Here is a 21,825-nt window from a genome sequence, read left to right as displayed (position 1 = left end):
ACTATGAGTTGATGTTTCTCATCTTTCTCCCTTCCTGTCTGTCTGTGTGTCTCTCTCTCACATGCTAAAAAAAACAAACAAAAACACCAAAAAACAAACCACACACCCCCAGTCTGACAGTTTCTCAGAGTTAAATGTTTAGTTACCAGATGACTGTGAGGAGGCAAAAATAATTTTACTTCTACATTTCTAAATTCTTCTGACAGGACAATAATCCAGTTAACATGAGACAGATTAACAAGAGAAAATGATAAAATTTAATACATATGTACATATGGGATGTTCCCTAAGACTACAGGACTGGAGGACAGATTGGCAGTAAAGGTTTATATGCCATCCAAAGCAAAGGAGAGTAGAGGAGTTGTGGTTTTGGACTTCAAAGGACAGGAAGGCAATTCACATGAAGATGAATGAGCAAATGTTTGGTAAATAAATATTTGCTGGGGCATCTTTAACGATAGGACACTGAGAGAACTTAGATCAAAGAGTCCTTACTAGGTTCCTCCCTCTCACACCTAGTTCATATTAAGCTATAATTATGTATGATACTAGCTCCCTTTCTACAACCGGTCTTCTATCTAAACTTTTTTAGGGGCAGTTAAGGGGAAAGTTAAAGGTTCTTTCTGAGACTTTTATTTCTTGTAAATAATCAGCTTAAAATAATCAATATCCCAAAAGCCATCCCAAAAGTTTGAGGTGACGAACTCTGCTTGTTTTAGTAATATAATATTATAGTAATTAAATATATAGAAATATAAAAAAATATGGAAGATGTTAGATTCAAGGAGGTGTGCTGTGGCTGCCAGAGTGTAACATTTTGGAGCAGGAGCAGGGAGGTGCTGATAGGGCCCAGCTGTGGCTGCCAGAGTGTAACTATTGAAGGAGCAGGAACAGGGAGTGCTGATAGGGCCCCTGTGAGGCTGAGAACAAAGAAGTTTATGTTTGAAATCCGCCACTAAGCTAAACCCGGCCCCTGTTGCTATGTTCCGGCCCCTGTTGCTATGCTGGGTGCGACCTCCCTAGCGAATAGCTAACTGCCACATCTGCTTCTGTAAATGCTTGCTCACTTAGGATATATAAGGACCTAGCTATAAGCGCCAGGCGCGACTCTCGTTTGCAACTCCTTGTGAGTACGGTGTCTCCGGACATCTTGGGAGTTCGCCCCTGTGCAGGTTAAACTGGTCAATAAAGTAACATCTAAACTCCTGAAAGTCTCAGACGTTTGTTCTCGTACCCGGTGGATGCAACAGAAGATATATAAAAGTAATTAAGATATAATATTAAAATTAATTAAGGAAACTAAATAAAATTATGCCATCTAGATAGAAATTAATATAGTGGGTGCAGATGTGATAAATAGACTCTGACTTTTGAGCAGGGCCCAGTTAGTGTGTGTGTGTGAAGTTATACATAGATAAGAAGTGGTTTGATGTCATAACTCTTTTTTTTTTTTTTTTATACCTACCGCCCACTTTTATTTATTTATTTATTTATTTATTTATTTAACAGAGGCAGAGATAGACAGGGACAGACAGACAGGAACGGAGAGAGATGAGAAGTATCAATCATCAGTTTCTTGTTGCGCGTTGTGACTTCTTAGTTGTTCATTGATTGCTTTCTCACATGTGCCTTGACCGCGGGCCTTCAGTAGACCGAGTAACCCCCTGCTGGAGCCAGGGGCCTTGGGTCCAAGCTGGTGAGCTCTTTGCTCAAGCCAGATGAGCCCGCGCTCAAGCTGGCGACCTCGGGGTCTCGAACCTGGGTCCTTCCGCATCCCAGTCCGACGCTCTATCCACTGCGCCACCACCTGGTCAGGCTGATGTCATAACTCTTTAAGTTAACATAAATAAGAAGCTTCCCTATAAACATCTTAAAAGTGGCTTGATGTAACATTTCAGTAGGTTAACATAAAAAGGGCTCCCTGCAAGGAACTCCCAAAAAGGTGGGTTGAGATTATAATCTTGTAGATTGACCAATCTGTTAGAAGGCGTTAGCCAGAAAAGTTACTAAAGTTAAGACATACACCCCCACCCCCCCACCCCCACTGCAGTAGTCACCCAGACTCCAAGGTGAACGTGGACTGTCTACACGCTGCTCTGAGCTCTCACCAAAGACAGCGGAGAGGAGCATGCTGACGGGGACCCCCTTCAGCTGTACCCAGGCACGCCAAAAGGATTTGTGAGTAATAAATTGCCTGTGTGATTCTTGCAACTAACTTGTGTGTCAGTCTCGTGTCTTTCCTCTGGTGACAGTTAGTGTCTGCACTTATAAGTAGAATTCTCATAGCCGCCTTAAGAGGCTGCCGACCCTGCTGATAAGCAGAAGTGTCCCACTGCACAGGGAAGAGGCATCAGGGATGCCTGATCGATGCAGAGCTTGGGCTCTACTGGGACGTTTCTCCTCATGAACTAGCCACTCTTAAATATACACCTAAGAGAAATAAACATATTTGTTCATGTAAAAAAACAATACAGTAATGTTCACAGTAGCATTATTCAAAATAGCCAAAAAGTGGAAATGGAAATGTCCATCAACAGATGAATGGATAAACAAAGTAAGGCATATTCATATAATGGAATAGTATTCACCTATAAAGAGAAATGAAATACTGATACATGCTACAATATAGATGAATCCGAGAAACACTACTAAGTGGGAAAAGCCAGTCGTGAAAGACCATGATTCCATTTATTTCAAATGTCCAGATTAGGCAAATGCGTATAAAAAGAAGGTAGACTAGTTGTTGCCAGGGTTTGGTAAGAGGGAGGACTGTTTATGCGTACGTACTTCTTTTTCCAGTGGTGAAAATATTCTAGAATTAAATAGTGGTGAGGATTGCACAGCTATGTAAATGCTGTATAGGAAAAACTCCACTGGAAGGTACATTTTAAAAGGATGACTTTTATGCTATGAGAATTACATCTCAATTTAAAAATCAAATACTTTCTTTTTTTTAATTGCATGGTTCCTAGAGCCTCCACGCTATCTAGGAGACATAAACAACCAGCAACAAACTGGGCCAAACACAAGGCCAGCCACTGTCCAGGCCTGGGACCACAATCCCAACCTGCCTCCCTCAGAAGAAAGTCCCGGCCTAGGGGCTGATGATTGGGTGAGCTGTAACAGAGGGCGGGGTGAAAAGGGGAGAGCCGAGTACCTCTCGGCTGGGGGCGGGTAGAGAGAAGCTGTGTCTCGCGAGATTATTCTGGTTCCGCATTTCTGCTCCGGAGGTGGGGGAGGCGGGCTAGGTGGACGCTGCAGCTGGCATCCGGTAGTACCGATCCGGGCTGGGAGCAGCGCGGGCTATTGCTTTAGCTGTCGGCGGGCTGAGGACTGTCCCTGGCCGCTCCCACTCAGTTCCCGTGCGGGCTCCGAGTGCTGACTGCGGCAGGGGCCAACGGCCCCTCCCATCCCCTCTGAGGAGAGAAGATGAGCTTCCTCTTGTGAGTGCAGCCCGGCGGAAGGGTCCGGGGCTGAGGGCGGAGGTCGGATGAGGGAAAGCGGGCGGCGGCGGCAGCAGCAGCTGACCCCCTGCCCCGGGTTCAGGGTGGTGGGCCCTTGGTTTGCCCCAGTTAGGCCAGAGGGGAGGCTGGGATGCGGACCGAGGTAGACGGAGATGACAAGTCCTCCCAAAGGAAACGGGGTGGAGAAGGTTGAGGTGTGGAAAGGCCGGAGGCCCGTAGCGCCCTCTAACTTTTCCGCCCTGAAGCCTAGGGGCGAAGGGGCGACCTGGGGGCGGAGCCCCGGGCCCCGCCGCGGGTCCCAGGTTTTCAAGTCTGAAGCCGCCTAGTAACATCCATGCTGACTTCGTTTTTTATGCTGACTGAGCTTTTTACTCCCAGTTTGGCCAGTTGTATTGTCAATACTAAATTATCCCCGTGAAAAAATGCCGCCGCAGGAAAACGTGGAGTGCTGCAGCTTGAGAAGCATTGCTCTAGCACAGGGGTTGGGAACCTTTTTGGCTGAGAGAGCCATGAAGGCCACATATTTTAGAATGTAATTCCATGAGAGCCATACAATGACCCGTGTGCCTTACGCATTATCCAATAAAAATTTGGTGTTGTCCCGGAGGACAGCTGTGATTGGCTCCAGCCACCCGCAACCATAAACATGAGCGGTAGGAAATGAGTGGATCGTAATACGTGAGGATGTTTTATATTTTTAACGTTATTTTTTTTATTAAAGATTTGTCTGCGAGGCAGATGCAGCCATCAAAAGAGCCACATCTGGCTCGCTAGCCATAGGTTCCCGACCCCTGCTCTAGCATCTTATTCTCACATGGCTCTGTACATAGTCTACTGCCAGTATGTGTTGTATGATTTAATAAATATTCATTTTCAGTTACAGACATTACCCACATACTTGACGTTTTTATTAAATTTTAAAATTACAGTGTTTCACAACCAGAGTTAATTTACCTAGTTCCTTAATTGTGAGAAATTTGGATTCTTTCGCTATTTATAAAACAGTACTACTGAGACTATCTTTGTCCAAATCGCTTTTCCCCTCTTGATTATTTAAGCATAGTATGATAGTTATTTCCAAAGTATGATTAACATTTAAAAAATGTATATGATTTAGATTTTAATTGCTAATTTCTGTATTACTAGAACAATGTCATCCCCCAAGACTTTTTCTTATGAGTTAATATTTATTTAGTTGTTGGTGTATGCATGTTGCTTAATTGCTCTTTAGAGGTAAGTGTGAGGCTATGCATTTCTTCTGAACTTTGTTTTGTTGATGGATATTTGATTTTACACTTCTTGGGTTTTGTGAATAATGCTGCTATGAGCTAGCTTTTATGCACTACAGATTTTTGTATTGGATGTGTTTGTTCACTTCTCTTGGGTATTGTACCTATGAGTGGAATTACTGAGTTCCATGGTAAGTAACTATATTTAATCTTTTGCGGAAATGCCAAACTTTTCAAAGCACTGCAAATTGCATTCCCACCTGCACTGTATAAGTTTCATTTTCCCCACACTCTCGCTGGCACTTGTCTTTTGTATTAGGACCATCCTAAATGAATGTGAAATGGTATCTCATTGTGATTTTACTTTGCATTTCCCTAATGCAGTGGTTCTCAAACTTTTTGAAGTCGGGGCGCATTTAAAATCCTACAAATAATTGTAGGCGTACTACATACAAATTCCTGAGAAATATGTTATAATAAGTCAAATATTAAAGAAAAAAATATGAAGTCCAAGCGTGCTTTTATGGTAATTAAACAAAATAAATTAAATTTATTAAACGACAAAATTAAATTTATTCTGACATTAAAAAACATTTTTGGCTCTGGCCAGTTGGCTCAGCGGTAGAGCATTGGCCTGGTGTGCAGGAGTCCCAGGTTCGATTTCCGGCCAGGGCACACAGGAGAAGCACCCATCTGCTTCTCCACCCCTCCCCTTTTCCTTCCTCTCTGTCTCTCTCTTCCCCTCCTGCAGCTGAGGCTCCATTTGGAGCAAAGATGGCCCGGGCGCTGGGGATGGCTCTGTGGCCTCTGCCTCAGGCGCTAGAATGGCTCTGGATGCAACAGAGCGACGCCCCAGAGGGGCAGAGCATTGCCCCCTGGTGGGCATGCCGGGTGGATCCCGGTCGGGCGCATGTGGGAGTCTGACTGCCTCCCCATTTCCAGCTTCGGAAAAATAAAAAAATTAAAAAAAAACAAAAACAAAAAACAACAACAAAAAAACATTTTTATGTTACATTTTTTGAGTTATGCTTTTTAGAATTGTAAAAAAGAGGAGTTTAAAAATTAAAAAACAAGCCCTGGCCGGTTGGCTCCGTGGTAGAGCGTCGGCCTGGCGTGCAGGAGTCCTAGGTTCGATTCCCGGCCAGGGCACACAGGAGAAGCGCCCATCTGCTTCTCCACCCTTCCCCCTCTCCTTCCTCTCTGTCTCTCTCTTCCCCTCCCGCTGCCAAGGCTCCATTGGAGCAAAGATGGCCCGGGCGCTGAGGATGGTTCCATGGCCTCTGCCTCAGGTGCTAGACTGGTTCTGGTTGCAACAGAGAGAGGCCCAAGATGGGCAGAGCATCGCCCCCTGGTGGGCGTGCCGGGTGGATCCCGGTTGGGTGCATGTGGGAATCTGTCTGACTGCCTCCCCGTTTCCAACTTCAGAAAAATACAAACAAAAAAAAAGACAAACAACAAAAAACAAAAAAGTTATCTTTTTATGTATATAGATACATTCTTTTGTAAGATTTAGTAAATTCGGCAGATCCTGGTGCAAATGTGTTAAGTTTCTCATTCTTGTGTTTATGAGAAACATGAGCCTGATGTGTCCTACCAATTTCTTCAATATTTGGGCATATATTTGAAAGGTAAACTCTCATTTCCTCGTCAATACATTGAGGAATTCCTCTCTTTTTTACTCTTAATTGTGTTGAGTGCAGAAAACCCCCACCATACATATCATCTTAACTTTACACCAAACAAAGGATAGAAGAAACTTGCCTCCAGTCTTTCCCGGGAACATGGAGGGTAGAGTAAACAATCCAGCACCACAGCTTAACAGCCTTTTGCAACCTAATCAGGCAAGTGAGGTGGGAGTTGGGCAGCCTGTCAGCTTACAGCCAATTCTCCACACCTCTGTTCCCCAGAAATCTAAACTCCAAAAACCCTGTTGGTTTTTTGGTCCCCAACAGGCACATATTTCTCTGGAATACCATAGGGCGCAACTGGAAATCTTCTAGGGTGCACACTTTGAGAACCACTGCCCTAATGTCTAAGAAGGTTGAGCATCCTTTCCTGCACTTAAGGGCCGTGTGTGTGTGTGTGTGTGTGTGTGTGTGTGTGTGTGTAGAGAGATAATGTCTAGTCAAATCTTCTGATCATTAAGAAATTTTTTAAAATTATAGTTGACAGTTTTTGCCCATTTTTTTATTATTACTTTATTTTATTATTATTATTTTTTTTTTTAGGGAGGAAGGGGGAGGGAGAGAGAAGGGGGAGGAGCAGGAAGCATCAACTCCCATATGTGCCTTGACCAGGCAAGCCAGGGTTTTGAACCGGCAACCTCAGTGTTTCCAGGTTGACGCTTTATCCACTGCGCCACCACAGGTCAGGCAGTTTTTGCCCATTTTTAAATTGAGTTATTTCTTTTTGTTTTGAGTTGTATGAATTTTTTTTTTTTCATTTTTCCGAAGCTGGAAATGGGGAGGCAGTCAGACAGACTCCCGCATGCGTGCAACCAGGATCCACCCGGCACGCCCTCCAGGGGGGATGCTCTGCCCATCTGGGGCGTCGCTCTGTTGCATCCAGAGCCATTCTAGCGCCTGAGGCAGAGGCCACGGAGCCATCCCCAGTGCCCGGGCCATCTTTTGCTCCAATGGAGCCTTGGCTGCGGGAGGGGAAGAGAAAGACAGAGAAGAAGGGGAGGGGGAGGGGTGGAGAAGCAGGTGGGCGCCTCTCCTGTGTGCCCTGGCCGGGAATCGAACCCGGGACTCCTGCACGCCAGGCCGACGCTTTACCACTGAGCCAACCGGCCAGGGCTGTATGAATTCTTTATCCCTGATACAAGTTCCTTACCACATCTGTGAATTGCAAATATTTTCTCCCATTTTGTGGATTGTTTTCACTGTCTTGATGGTGTCATTTGAATCACAAGTTGTTTTGTGTGTGTGTGTGTGTGTGTGTGTGTGTGTGTGTGTTCCTGAGACAGAGGGGCAGATAGGGACAGGCAGGCAGGAAGGGAGAGAGATGAGAAGCATCAATTCTTTATTGCGGCACCTCAGTTATTCATTGATTGCTTTCTCGTGTGCCTTGATGGGTGGGGGGAGGGGGCTACAGCAGAGCGAGTGATCCCATGCTCAAGCCAGCAACCTTGGGCTTAAAGCCAGCAACCATGGGGTCATGTCTGTGATCCCACACTCAAGCCTGCGACCTTTGGGTTTTGAATCTGGGTCCTCTGTGTCCCAGTCTGATGCTCTATTCACTGCATCTCTGCCTGGTCAGGTGAATCACAAGTCTTTTTTTTTTTTTTTTCTGAAGCTGGAAACGGGGAGAGACAGTCAGACAGACTCCCGCATGTGCCCGACCGGGATCCACCCGGCACGCCCACCAGGGGCGAAGCTCTGCCCCTCCGGGGCCTTGCTCTGCTGAGACCAGAGCCACTCTAGCGCCTGAGGCAGCGGCCAAGGAGCCATCCCCAGCGCCCGGGCCATCTTTGCTCCAATGGAGCCTTGGCTGCGGGAGGGGAAGAGAGAAACAGAGAGGAAGGGGGGGGGTGGAGAAGCAAATGGGTGCTTCTCCTATGTGCCCTGGCCGGGAATCAAACCCGTGTCCCCCGCACGCCAGGCCGACGCTCTACCGCTGAGCCAACCGGCCAGGGCTGAATCACAAGTCTTAATTAGTCAAAGGTTATATTTGAATATTGAGCCATCATTTTATGTTTTCCAGATTTAGCTTCTTGTCATTCACAGCTTTCGATCTGTGAAGGTCCATTTCTTTTAATTTAGCACTTCCCTATTAAGTATAGGTATTCACCATATTAAAAACCTTTCCTTTTTGATTTTGTGTTTTTGTAATTCATTTTTATTTCTTAATCGGTCTTATTTAAAGTTCAAATTATTCAGGTAAAGTGCAGGCCCACAGTTCTATTCTTTTCCCCTTAAAAGACATCACCAGTATCAGTTCTGCCACTTTCTGTGCATCTACAGAATGGGTACCTGCTGTACATTGGGTTTTGTTTTAAGCATGTCTTGAGATCTTTTCAGGTAAATACTTCTAGCTCTATCTTGTTCTTCTTAATTATAGTACACTCACTACTCCATGCTGCAGATGTATCATAGTTTATTTATTCATTCCTCTTATAAGCCTTAGGGTTGTTTCCAGTTTTTTTAGTATTAAAAACAATCTTGAAAAACATAACTTTACTCTGTGTCTAACAGAGACATTTAGAAGTAGAAGGGATAGATTGAGGAGCACTTACTTCATTGTTAACATATACTGCCATATTACCCTCTCAAAAACACTTAAATTCCCCAACAGTGTATTAAACTAATTTTTTATACTACTTAATGTAATTGTTTTAAACTTTGACACTCGAGGGAAAATGTCTTAGTTTAATTAAACAGCTTTTCAGATGTTCATTCTATTTTTCCTTCTGAATTGCCTATTTACATCCTTAGCTTATTTTTCTAAAGAGTTGCCCCTCCCTCCCTCCCTCCCTCTTTCTTTCTTTTTCTTTCTTTTTTAAGAGAGGCAGGCATGCAGGCAGAGAGAGAAAGTAAGGAATATTGAGCTGCTCCGGGTATGTGTCCTACCAGGGAGTCCAACCGGCAACCTCTGTGCTAGGTCATGCTCCATCCACCGGAGCTATCCAGCCAGGGCTTAATTTTTATTGGTTTTTAGAGAGACAGAGGAAGAAAAAGAGATGGGAGGGGGAATGGAAGCATTTGTTGTTCCACTTAGTCATGCATTCTTTGGTTGCTTCTCCTGTGTACCCTGACTGGGGATTGAACTTGCTGTTGTTAATATTCAGGGTTTCATGAAGAGGAGCCGCAAAAGAATGAGGCAGTAACAATACTGCAAGTGGAGGACCCCAATCTTTCCAGGATTGAGGTGCCTTAGAGAGATCAGTTATCCAATTTATTTTATTTTTTTAAAAATAATTTTTTAAAAATTTTATTTTTATTTTATTTATTCATTTTAGAAAGGAGAGAGAGAGGGAGAGGGAGAGAGAGGAGAGAGATAGAGAGAGAAGGGGGGAGGAGCAGGAAGCATCAACTCCCATATGTGCCTTGACCAGGCAAGCCCAGGGTTTTGAACCTGCGACCTCAGCATTTCCAGGTCGACGCTTTATCCACTGCGCCACCACAGGTCAGGCCAGTTATCCAATTTATTAAGCAGGAACATGACATCATGCGTAAGAAACTAACAAGCAGAATTCAGTGTACGATTTTATTATTTAGTTTTGCAAAACTGATTAGATTGCTCTTGCCCTTTCTGAGACATAGCACCACACCATCTGCTGTCTGATTCATGACCTGCAGAAAGCTCCAGCAGGGCCAACATCGCGTCCTTAAGCCTTCCCTGGATGCGACTGCCTTCAGTCATGTATGCTTGGTCTCAACCTTCACTTTCTCAGGAAGAGAACAGAAAATCACCTGGTGCTTTGGCTTCCTCCAACACCCTGGCTGGGGATCGAACCTGCAGCCTTGTTATTTGGGGGACAACACTCCTAACCCAACTGAGCTAACTATCCAAGGCCTTTTTTTTTTAAATTATTTACTGATTTTAGAGAGAGGGAGAAACATTGATCTGTTTTTCTGTATGTGCCCAGGCTGGGGATCAAACTGGCAACTTCTGTGTATCTGGATGATGCTCTTTTCCACCCAGGCTCCGTACCTTTTTCTTAACAGATTATAGAAGCCCATTATTGTCCAGTTTACCCTTTATTATATATGTTGCAAGTACTTTTTTTGTTGTTTGTCTTTTTTCTCTGTTAACAGAGTTTTAATTTTTATGATTTGATATCTGTCCATTTAACATTTCTGGGTTTTGTGACATGTTAGGAAGATCTTTCTTGTGGATGGTGTGAGATAGGAATAAAAACTTATTTTTTTCCCCAATAATCAGTTGTCTCTGTCTCATTTCTTTTTCCTGCTAAAAACTTTAAAAAGTGTGTTACTTCTGCTGTGGTTTGCTTTGGTGACATCCCAAATATTTTGATAGAGAAACTTTTTTTGAACTATTAGAACATTAGGGGTACTTCCCCCAACACCATTTTGTGTAGGTGGAAATTGAAGCCAAAAGATTAGGTTTCTCGAGCTGTCTCAGAGACAGTGGCAGATTAAGGCCTAGAATCCAGTTTTTTCTTTTGGTTCAAGTGTCCTCCCCTTCTCAAATCCTGACACTTTTCAGAAAGTACTTTTTATTTTACTTTATTTTACAGACCAGTTTATATTTTGCCATTAAAATTATGCCATTCTGCTTCTAGTCCTAAATATTGATATACTTTTTCTTTGTCCTAAATATTGAAATACTTTTTCTTTTAACCTAACAGCAGCAGCCGCTCTTCTAAAACATTCAAACCAAAGAAAAATATCCCTGAAGGGTCTCATCAGTATGAACTCTTAAAACATGCAGAAGCAACTCTAGGAAGTGGGAATTTGAGACAAGCTGTTATGTTGCCAGAGGGAGAGGATCTCAATGAATGGATTGCTGTTAACAGTAAGTTTTTTAATAACATTCAACTGTGCTGGTTTATAGGAAGGTTTTGCTAAAATCTGTTAATGAATTTTATTTTACAGGTATGTAAGTATTGTAATATAGACTGCTTACAAAAATTAGGGGATATTTCAAAGTGAATATAAAATGATAAAGAAGTATTTGATTTTTATTTATTAAACAGGAATATCAGAAAAGCAAATGACAAATCAAGGAAGGTTGTTCAATTATGCAAATGAGATGCAAAACCAACTTTTATTTCATTGGTGAAAATGCACTATACAAAAGGCTGAAAGTACTGGAGTATCTGCATGTTCCCTGATCCCCTAATTTTTGTGAGCAGTATAAGTATCTGTAAAGGAACACATAAATACAAATCATTCAAAACTGTAGTGCAGTGTTTTTCAGCTGCCGGTCTGCATATTGGCTCTCCAGAAATTTCATGTTAGTCTGTCTGTAGAACAGTTAACCACTCTGATATTGTATGAAGATTATAGACACAGTGATCTTAGTTGAATTCACGTATACTCGGTGATTTCTACCTTAGCAGTCCCCGAAATAATTCTCCTACTTTCACTTGTTCCTAAGTGTAAAAAGTTTGAAAGACTCTGCTGTAGTGTTCTTTTCAGAATGCTTCGTTGTAGATCTTATGGCTGAGTACAGAGACCTGAAGGGAAATGATGAGTACTTTAGGGTAATTTCTGGAGAGAATGGAGCTGAATAAGGGCATATAAAAGATAGATAAATGCAAAAATTCTTACCTGTAGTGGACCATAAGCAAATCCATCTGTATAGTTGTGCTCTCTTCTGCCTGCTACATAAACAGAAAAGTCAAGTGTAGTCCCTATCTTCAGTCACTTATATGTCCTAATTCAAGAGTAGTCATTGGAAATTGAGAAGATTGGGAGAAAATGGTAGCACCCATAAGCTGAAAGTCACTTTTTTTTGTGACAGAGAGAGACAAATAGGGATAGACAGATGGAAGGGAGAGAGATGAAAAGCATCAATTCTTTACTGTAGCATCTTAGTTTCTCATTGATTACTTTCTCATATGTGCCTTGACGGGGGGAGGGGAGATACAGCAAACCAAGTGACCCCTTGTTCAAGCCAGCGACTTTGGGCTCAAGCTGGTGAGCCTTGCTCAAACCAGATGAGTCCGCACTCAAGCTAGCAACCTCAGGGTTTCGAACTTTGGTCTTCCATGTCTCAGTCCCATGCTCTATTCACTGCGCCACTGCCTGGTCAGGCTGAAAGTCACTTGAGTTCAAGAAAGTGAGGGCATGGCATGGAAGAATATACCGAGGCTAGATTTGAATATTAATTTAAGAGTGTATCATTTCTGAGATGAGATCAGTTCTGGGTTATAAGGTTTAAATCTATTAAGAATTTCTGAAGTTTCAGTTTTTAAAACTTTAATGAAAATTTTAGAACATACAAAAGTAGAGAAACTAGTACATTGAATTCCCAGGTATACATTATATAACTTTAACAATGATCAATTTATGGCTATTTCATGATTCTTCTATGTATTTCACCCTAATTATTTTGAAGTGAATCCCAGACATACTATTTGTTCTATAAAGATTTTAGTATTTCTAATGCTGAGGTCGCCGGTTCGAAACCCTGGGCTTGCCTGGTCAAGGCACATATGGGAGTTGATGCTTCCAGCTCCTCCCCCCTGTCTCTCTCTTCTCTCTGTCTCTCTCAGTCTCTCTCTCTCTCCTCTCTAAAAAAAAATGAATAAATTAAAAAAAAAAAAAAAAAAAGATTTCAGTATTTCTAAAAGACAGCTCTCCCTTTAAAGGTAATCCAATACCATCGTTCCTCTATTCAGTGGTCAGCAAACTCATTAGTCAACAGAGCCAAATATCAATAGTACAATGATTGAAATTTCTTTTGAGAGCCAAATTTTTTAAACTTAAACTATATAGGTAGGTACATTCCTTATCAAGGTAGTGACCACATGTGGTATTTTATGGAAAAGCCACACGTAGCTCGTGAGCCGCAGTTTGCCGACCACTGCTCTATGTTATCAAATATCCAATCAGTGTTCACAGTTCTGATGATTGCCCTATAAATGTTTCTTTTTTAAAAAAAGTATGGGTGGTTTAAATCAGGATCTAGGTGAGCCTGTTTCTTTTTTTTTATTTTTAAATTAAACTTATTGAGATAATATTGGTTAATAAAATTAAATAGGTTTCAAGTGTGCAGTTCTATAATACACCATCTGCTTGTTGCATTGTGTGCTCACCACCCAAAGTCAGAGCTCCTTCGATCACCATGTATTTGACTCCCTTCACCCTTTACTACCTCCCTGCCAAGACCCTTTCCTCTAGTAACCACCGTACTGTTGTCTGTGTCTTGAGTTTTTGGTCATTTGTTTGTCTCGTTTGTTCATTTGTACTTTCAGTTTTATATCTTGTGAGTAAAATTATGTTTTTTTTATTTTTTTCTTCCAACTTATTTTGCTTAGCATGTTTTTCACAGGACCCATCCATGTTGTTGCAAATGGCAGTATTTTATCTTTTCTGTGGTTGAATAGTATTTTATTGTATATACAGTGGTACCTTGAGGTACGAGTTTAATTCGTTCTGTAACTGAGCTCGTAAGTCAGTCATCAACTCATATATCAAACAAATTTCTCCCATTTAAAATAACTGAAATAGATTTCATCCGTTCCAGCCCTGTGAAACATCCCCAAATCATCCTAAATTATGAAAAAAGACATGTTTTTAATTAAGAAACATACATGTATACTTTACCAATGTATAACAAAATGTATGAAATAAAAGAAAAAAGTGTTATTTAGTACTGTATAGACCAGCGGTTCTCAACCTGTGGGTTGCGACCCCGGCGGGGGTTGAACAACCAAAACACAGGGCTCGCCTAAAGCCATCAGAAAATACATATTTCCGATGGCTTTAGCCGCTGAGAAGCCGCGCTACCGTTTGCAGCAGCGCTATTCAGCTTGAACGCACATCGTTATGGACGTGCGTTCCAAACTGAATGCCTGCGGTCATGTGCAGACACGATTGCATCATCCATCCGGGGCCTAAAGGGCGGGGGAAGCGAGGGGTGTGGGGGGTGTAGGTGGGGAACGCCCCACAGTCCATAGCAGCGCATTACGTGTTTCCGGTGCTTGCTGACGTCATCAGTGGGCAGGTGCAGCAAGCACAAGAGGACAGAAGCCTAGGAGGCAGAGAGGCAAGAGGTGGAGAGCCAAGAGAGCCTGCGAGACAGCCTGCTGGTGTAAAAAAGGTTAATAATGTAAAAACAGTACACACACCATACATACAATACTGTGTAAGTGTAAGGTGCTTTGTGTGTAATCATTACACAGTACACAAAGCAGCTTATACTTACACAAAGCACCATACATTTACACAGTGTGAACTACATCGGTCTTATACTATAAGAGACCACCATAAGATGTAGTTCACACTGTTCCCCAGTGTATAATTATCTCCCATATCTCCCACTATTTTCCCATATTCTGAATGAGGAAACTGCTGAAATCAGTTTCCGGCATTGAATCCGCCTCCTATTGATTTCATTGGAAGTGCGGCAGATTTTGTGGAAGAGAGCTCCTGAGAATCTCGGGTTACCACACAATCCACTGCAGCCTCCTTTTGATTTCAATAAGAGGCGGAGAAATGACAGTTTCCGACACATTTCTTCCTCTCCTATTCAAGTCAATGGGAGGCCGTAGCAGATTCCGCTCAAATATAGAGCATGTTGCATAATTTTTTCCACGCTAGAACTTTTCCTAGAGCAGAAAAATTCCAAAGGTGGAATCCGCCACCCCCAATAGACTTCTATAGGAGGCAGATCTTTTACACTGCAGAATCCGCACAGCAGATTCCTCAGTGTGAGGCCTCTTTCAGTCTATTGGGGATAGCGGATTCCACCTTTGGAATTTTTCTGCTCTAGGAAAAGTTCTAGCGTGGAAAAAATTATGCAACATGCTCTATATTTGAGCGGAATCTGCTGCGGCCTCCCATTGACTTGAATAGGAGAGGAAGAAATGTGTCGGGAACTGCATTTCTGCCGTACAGGGAGGGGATCTCTCTTCTGTGGAATCCACGGGTCTCCCATTGAAGTAAATGAGATGTGGATTCCACCGCAGAAACCGCTGCTTTGTAGTGTGAAAGATACCATGCTGTGCAGAAACTGCAGTGTATCCTATGATATAGTTCACACTGTTCTATATAGAAAACTTGCCACTAATCTGGAAAAAACAGATCCATTAGTTAAGCAGCTATTTATGGAATGGTAGCCCCAATACACTAGGTAAGGAGGTCCATTAGTAATATTTCTCAATATATAATTAAATACTGTTTTTGTGATTAATCACTATGTTTAAATTATGTTTGATTTGTAGCAATGAGAATACATAACACACATCAGGTATTTACATTCTGAATCATAACTGTAGCAAAATTACAGTTATGAAGTAGCCACCAAAATTATTTTTTGGTTTGGGGTCACCGCAACATGAGGAACTGTATTGCGTGGTCACAGCATTAGAAAGGTTGAGAACCACTGGTATAGACAAACGAGTACCTTGGAAACAGATGAGTGCAGCTAAGGGAGGTGAATGGTGGAGGAGGAGAGAGGGAGGAAGGGATGCAGGCATTGTAGACACGTAAACCTAAAACTGCATTTTCTTTAAACAAAACTAAAACTGCACTTTCTTTACTTAAAATGAAACCACAAAAACTTAATTGTAAAAAAAATGCACTTTCTTAACTTTAAATTTAACCTAAGCTTAACATTATGTATTTTTCATTTAATCACCACCTGTTTTTGCCTTTTTGGCTGCACTTTCAGCACTTTCACTTGCAGGACTTTTGAATAAAAATCTATCCAAAGAGGTTTGCTTTTGCCTGCCTTTTAAAATGTTACAGAAATGTGACAAACAAATGTCATTAAAAAGTGCTGAAGCACGACCAGTTGAAACTTTTTCTGGGTTGTTCTTTCCAATGAAACTTGGAAGCTTCTCCCACATTGCCAGCATGTCTTTAATTTCACTTGTAGAAATAACTTCCTCCCACTCTACCTCCTCCTCACTACTAATCTCTTGCAGAAGCTCCGTATGTTGCATCATCTTAGCGCCTTCAACTCCTCAGTTGAGAGTTCCTCCTCATGTTCCTCAACGAGCTCGTTTACTTCACCCTCATCTACCTCCAGACCCATCGACTTTCTGAGGAACACAATCTCATCCATGCTTCTACCTCGGTCTCAGTCTCTGGCTTGAATCCTTTGAAGTCCCTGTCTGCAACATCAGGCCATAACTTTTTCCATGCCGAGTTCAAGGTTCTTCTTGTAACCTCTTGCCATGCCAAGTCAGTAATGCGTAAACATATCATAATGTTGTAGTGATCTTTCCAAAACTCTCGAAGGGTTAGATTTGTATTCTCAGTCACCTCAAAGCAGCGGCTGAACAAGTGCTTTGTGTAAAGCTTTTTAAAGTTGGAAATAACCTGCTGATCCATAGGTTGCAAGATTGAAGTCGTGTTGGGTGGGAGGTAGAGGACTTTCACGAATTTGAACTCATTGAGAATGTCATCTTCAAGACCAGGTGGGTGGGCTGGAGCATTTTCAAGGATTAGTACTGCTTTCATCGGGAGTTTATTTTCTTTCTTTTTTTTTTTTTTCTGAAGCTGGAAACGGGGAGAGACAGTCAGACTCCCGCATGCGCCCAACCGGGATCCACCTGGCATGCCCACCAGGGGCGATGCTCTGCCCACCAGGGGGCGATGCTCTGCCCCTCCGGGGCGTCGCTCTGCCATGACCAGAGCCACTCTAGCGCCTGGGGCAGAGGCCAAGGAGCCATCCCCAGCGCCCGGGCCATCTTTGCTCCAATGGAGCCTTGGCTGCGAGAGGGGAAGAGAGAGACAGAGAGGAAGGAGGGGGTGGGGGTGGAGAAGCAAATGGGTGCTTCTCCTATGTGCCCTGGCCGGGAATTGAACCCGGGTCCCCCGCACACCAGGCCGACGCTCTACTGCTGAGCCACCCGGCCAGGGCCGGGAGTTTATTTTCTTGAAGATATTCATTGCAGGACCAAAGATGAAATTTACCCGTTCAATAAAAAACTGCCGCATAACCCATGCCCTAGCTTTGGTGCGCCACATAACCTGCAGTTTTTCTTTAAGAATCTTGTGAGTCTTAAAGGCTCGAGGATTTTCGGAATGAAGCACTAACAGTGGCTTTACAGTCACTGCTAGCATTTGCACACAATGCAAGGGTCAGACGGTCCTTTATGGGTTTATGGCCTGGCACCTTCTTCTCCTCTGCGGTGATGAAAGTCTTCCGGGAGCATTTTTTTCCAAAACAATCCTGTTTCATCACAGTTGAACACTTGCTGGGGGATGTAGCCTTCCTTTGCGATAAGCGCAGCAAAACGTGCGATGTACTCCTCAGCTGCCTTAACGTCAGCACTTGCAGCTTCACCATGCCTTACCACTGAGTGGATGCCAGATCTGTTCTTGAAATTTTCAAACCAGCCATGACTTGCCTTAAATGTATCTTCTGCTGCCTCTTTTGAGGTTGATGGTTCCTTCTTCAAGTCCCTATAAATAATATGGAGCTTTTCGCATATTATAGTCACTGTATCTTCTGCCAGCTCTTTCTCTTTCACCCACACCAGCAGAAGCTTTTCCATTTCTTCATGGATATTTGTTCTTTTTTTTTAATTTTTTTTTTTTTATTCATTTTTTTAGAGAGGAGAGGGAGAGACAGAGAGAGAGAAGGGGGGAGGAGCTGGAAGCATCAACTCCCATATGTGCCTTGACCAGGCAAGCCCAGGGTTTCAAACCGGCAACCTCAGCATTTCCAGGTCGACGCTTTATCCACTGCGCCACCACAGGTCAGGCTATTTGTTCTTAATTGAGACAGAATTGTAGTTCCTTTCGCTGGATTTGCGCTTTTGATGGCATCCTTTTGTTTAAGGATGGTACAAATTGTAGGTGTATTGTGGTCGTACAGCCTTGCCAGTTCAATCACTCGTACAGCACGCTCATGTTTTTCGATTATTTCTTGCTTTAATTCTATTGACATCATTCTCTTCTTCTCACCACTGTCCTTTACACTCACTTTCTTTTGACCCATAATAGCATACAAAAATGTTAGTAAACCCCTCCTGCATCCAAGACTTGGCCTGGGCGCTGAGGATGGCTCCATGGCCTCTACCCCAGGTGCTGGAATGGCTCCGGTTGCAATGGAGCAATGCACTGGATGGGTAAACCATTGCCCTCTAGTGAGCTTGCCAGGTGGATTCCGGTCGGGTGTGTGCAGGAACCTGTCTCTGCCTCCCTGTTTCTCACTTTGGAAAAATACAGAAAGAAAAAAATAAGAAAGACTGCTTCATAGGTGGTGATACCTACTTCCAACAATATAGCTACTTCCAGTTTAGTTCTTTTATGTGGTGTATTAATCAGCTATTGGTAATTGTTGCCTTGATCAGCATATCTGATAGAAATATAATGTAAGGAACAAATGTAATTGAAAATTTTCTAATAGCACATTAAGAAATTTTTTTTTCTAACTCTTTAAAAACCCATTATTCATAATTACTAAGAGAAAAAAACAAGGTGTGGAGCTATGTGTGTTAAGACAGGACAAAAAAACTTAGGGGCAGAAAAAGTTAATATAGTAGTTACCTGTGTGGAGGGGAGGATTTCGAGGGGTTGGCATTTAGATTTTTTTCACTGTATATTTATTTCTTGATATGTGAACTGTGTGATGTATTACATATTCAGAAAAGGTTCCCTTTTTTTTAACCTTATTCAAATTGTCTTATTCTCAAGGTGTATCTGTTGGCCTTCTTCAGCCTTAGATTTTTTCTTTGATACTTACTGCTTTGGTAGATCAGCTGTTCTCAATCCTTTTGGTCTCAGGATCTGTTTGTTTTTTTGTTTTGTTTTTTAATTATCAAGAAGCCCAAGGAACTTTTAATTATGTAGGTTATATCTAGTGATAATGTGTTAAAAATGAAAACTGGGAAATTTTAAATATTATATCTTTAAATTCATGTAAAAATAACTATAATAAACCATTATATGCTAACATTGTATATATGTATTTAATTTTTAAAAAAGACTATTTTCCAAAATAAATTTTAGAGAGAATTATTGCATTGTTTTACATGTTTGTAAATCTTATTTAATGTTTGGCTTAATAGGAGACAGCTGGATTCTCATGTCTATTTCTGCTTTCAGTTGTGTGACATCACACAACATGGAGCCTCTGGATGACTCCAGTGTGCCTCCTGAGAGAATGAGAGTGAGAAGAGCAATTAAAATGGTTCCAACCTTACAGATCCCCATGAAACAGGGAATCCCTGGACCACATTTGGAGAACAGTTGCTTTATTTTTTTTTATTTTTTTATTTTTCTGAAGCTGGAAACGGGGAGAGACAGTCAGAGACAGACTCCCGCATGCGCCCGACCGGGATCCACCTGGCACGCCCACCAGGGGCGAGGCTCTGCCATGACCAGAGCCACTCTAGCGCCTGGGGCAGAGGCCAAGGAGCCATCTCCAGCGCCCGGGCCATCTTTGCTCCAATGGAGCCTTGGCTGCGAGAGGGGAAGAGAGAGACAGAGAGGAAGGAGGGGGGTGGGGGTGGAGAAGCAAATGGGCGCTTCTCCTGTGTGCCCTGGCCGGGAATCGAACCCGTGTCCCCCGCACACCAGGCCGACGCTCTACCGCTGAGCCAACCGGCCAGGGCCGAGAACAGTTGCTTTAGAACAGCAATTTTCAAACTTTTCCATCTTGTGGCATATATAAACTAATTATTAAAATTCTGTGGCACACCAAAAAATATATTTTTTGCTGATCTGACCCAAAATAAAATAGGTATAATTTTGATTCATTCACACTGAAAGGCTATTGTTGTGTTGGCTGTTGTCATTTTTTTTAATTTGATCGTCTAGTAAATGAGGTCAGTGCCTATGACTAAATAGTCAGATATTGCATGTTTTTAAAATTCTTGCGGCACACCAGTAGAAAATCGTTGCATTAGACCAATAAACTAGCATACCATCTGGGCATACTTTTTGTTTTGAAAGAATATTGAATGCCTATAAATATGCTTTCTTAAAAACATGGCTAATTTAGAGGAAGGTTTGTAAGTTAGGGGATTTTATATGAAGTTCCTTTAATATGTTTTTTAAGAAATTTAAAAGAAAAGTCCTACTGGATTTTCAGGTACCCCTTTAGACAGGGAACTAAAACATTTTTTAAAACTTGTGTGGTTTTAAGGCTTATGTGGTTCTTTTTGTATAAGGTAAAAGATATACCATATGTTTCAGTCAGTAGTTTAACTCACCCCCTTCCTCTTTCATTGTTTTGTAGCTCTAGCTGAAGCGCCTTTAGAAAGGACTCTGACTACCTCAACACTTTAGTATGTTGCCTTTTCTCTGAACTCTCAAACTTATTGTTGGCCTTTGTGTAACTACCTTCTTATATGTTGTATTATTCATCTCTTATAATTTTGTCTCTTCTGTTAGCTGGAGAATCCAGGGCAAGGGATGTTATCCTGGTCTTTTTTTTTTTATCAATATCCATAGCCTCAGTTATTTGTATGATGAATTAGATTTTAAAAAATTATTTTTCCATTGATTTGAGGGGTGGGGTGGGGAATGGGGAAGCAGGGAGGAAGGGAAGAAGAGAGAGAGAAAGAGAAAGAAGCATCAACTTGCTGTTCCACTTAGTTCCATTTAGGTGAGAGCTCATTGGTTGCTTCTCATATGTGCCCTGACAAGGATCAAACCTGCAACCTTGGCATGCAGGGACGACACTATCCACTGAGAACCTGGCCAGGGCCTGAATTTGATTTTAAAAAATTATTTTTATTAAGTTTTTAAATTTATTGTGTTAATGTGGAGTCTCAGTATCTGAATTAGATTTTTTTATTTTTTTTTTTTATTTTATTTTTTTGCATTTTTCTGAAGCTGGAAACAGGGAGAGACAGTCAGACAGACTCCCGCATGTGCCCGACCGGGATCCACCCGGCACGCCCACCATGGGGCGACGCTCTGCCCACCAGGGGGCGATGCTCTGCCCATCCTGGGCGTCGCCATGTTGCGACCAGAGCCACTCCAGCGCCTGAGGCAGAGGCCACAGAGCCATCCCCAGCGCCCGGGCCATCTTTGCTCCAATGGAGCCTTGGCTGCGGGAGGGGAAGAGAGAGACAGAGAGGAAGGCGCAGTGGAGGGGTGGAGAAGCAAATGGGCGCTTCTCCTATGTGCCCTGGCCGGGAATCGAACCTGGGTCCTCCGCACGCTAGGCCGACGCTCTACCGCTGAGCCAACCGGCCAGGGCCAGATTTTTTTAAATGCCTGTTGATAATAGCTGAGACACCATCTTCTGACAATATATTCCACAACACTTTTCTTTTTCCTTTTTTCCTCCCCTTTTTTAAGTGAGAGGAGAAGAGCTAGAGAGACAGACTCCTGCATGCGACCCAACTGGGATCCACCCAGCAACCCCTGTCTGGGGCTGATGTTCTGCCCATCTCGGGCCATGCTGGCAATGGAGCTATTTTTAGCACCTGAGGTGGAGACTCCATGGAGCCATTGTCAGCACCCAGGGCCAATACACTCAAATCAATAGAGCTATGGCTGCAGGAGGGGAAAAGAGGGAGAGAGAAGGGG

The 21,825-nt window shown here is 42.7% G+C and overlaps 1 protein-coding gene across 3 annotated transcripts in view; it reads left to right on the top strand.

Moving 5' to 3' along the window:
• Window positions 1-3,225: 3,225 nt before the first annotated feature.
• Window positions 3,226-21,825, top strand: part of MOB1A (MOB kinase activator 1A) — a 32,494-nt gene continuing 13,894 nt past the window's right edge. For 2 of the 3 annotated variants that reach the window (XR_010730317.1, XM_066267416.1), the window contains exons 1-2: window positions 3,226-3,443; window positions 11,007-11,173. Coding sequence is in view for 2 of the 3 variants with exons in the window: in XM_066267416.1 (XP_066123513.1) it covers window positions 3,430-3,443; window positions 11,007-11,173 (181 nt within the window). In the remaining variant the exon portion in view is untranslated. The remainder of the gene's footprint in view (window positions 3,444-11,006; window positions 11,174-21,825) is intronic. The other variant, XM_066267417.1, reaches the window with a different exon arrangement.

This window comes from Saccopteryx bilineata, chromosome 3 (assembly GCF_036850765.1).
Source record: "Saccopteryx bilineata isolate mSacBil1 chromosome 3, mSacBil1_pri_phased_curated, whole genome shotgun sequence".
NCBI classification, from domain to species: domain Eukaryota; kingdom Metazoa; phylum Chordata; class Mammalia; order Chiroptera; family Emballonuridae; genus Saccopteryx; species Saccopteryx bilineata.
Note: the sequence above shows the minus strand (reverse complement) of the source record. Positions and strands in the feature narration are given on the sequence as shown.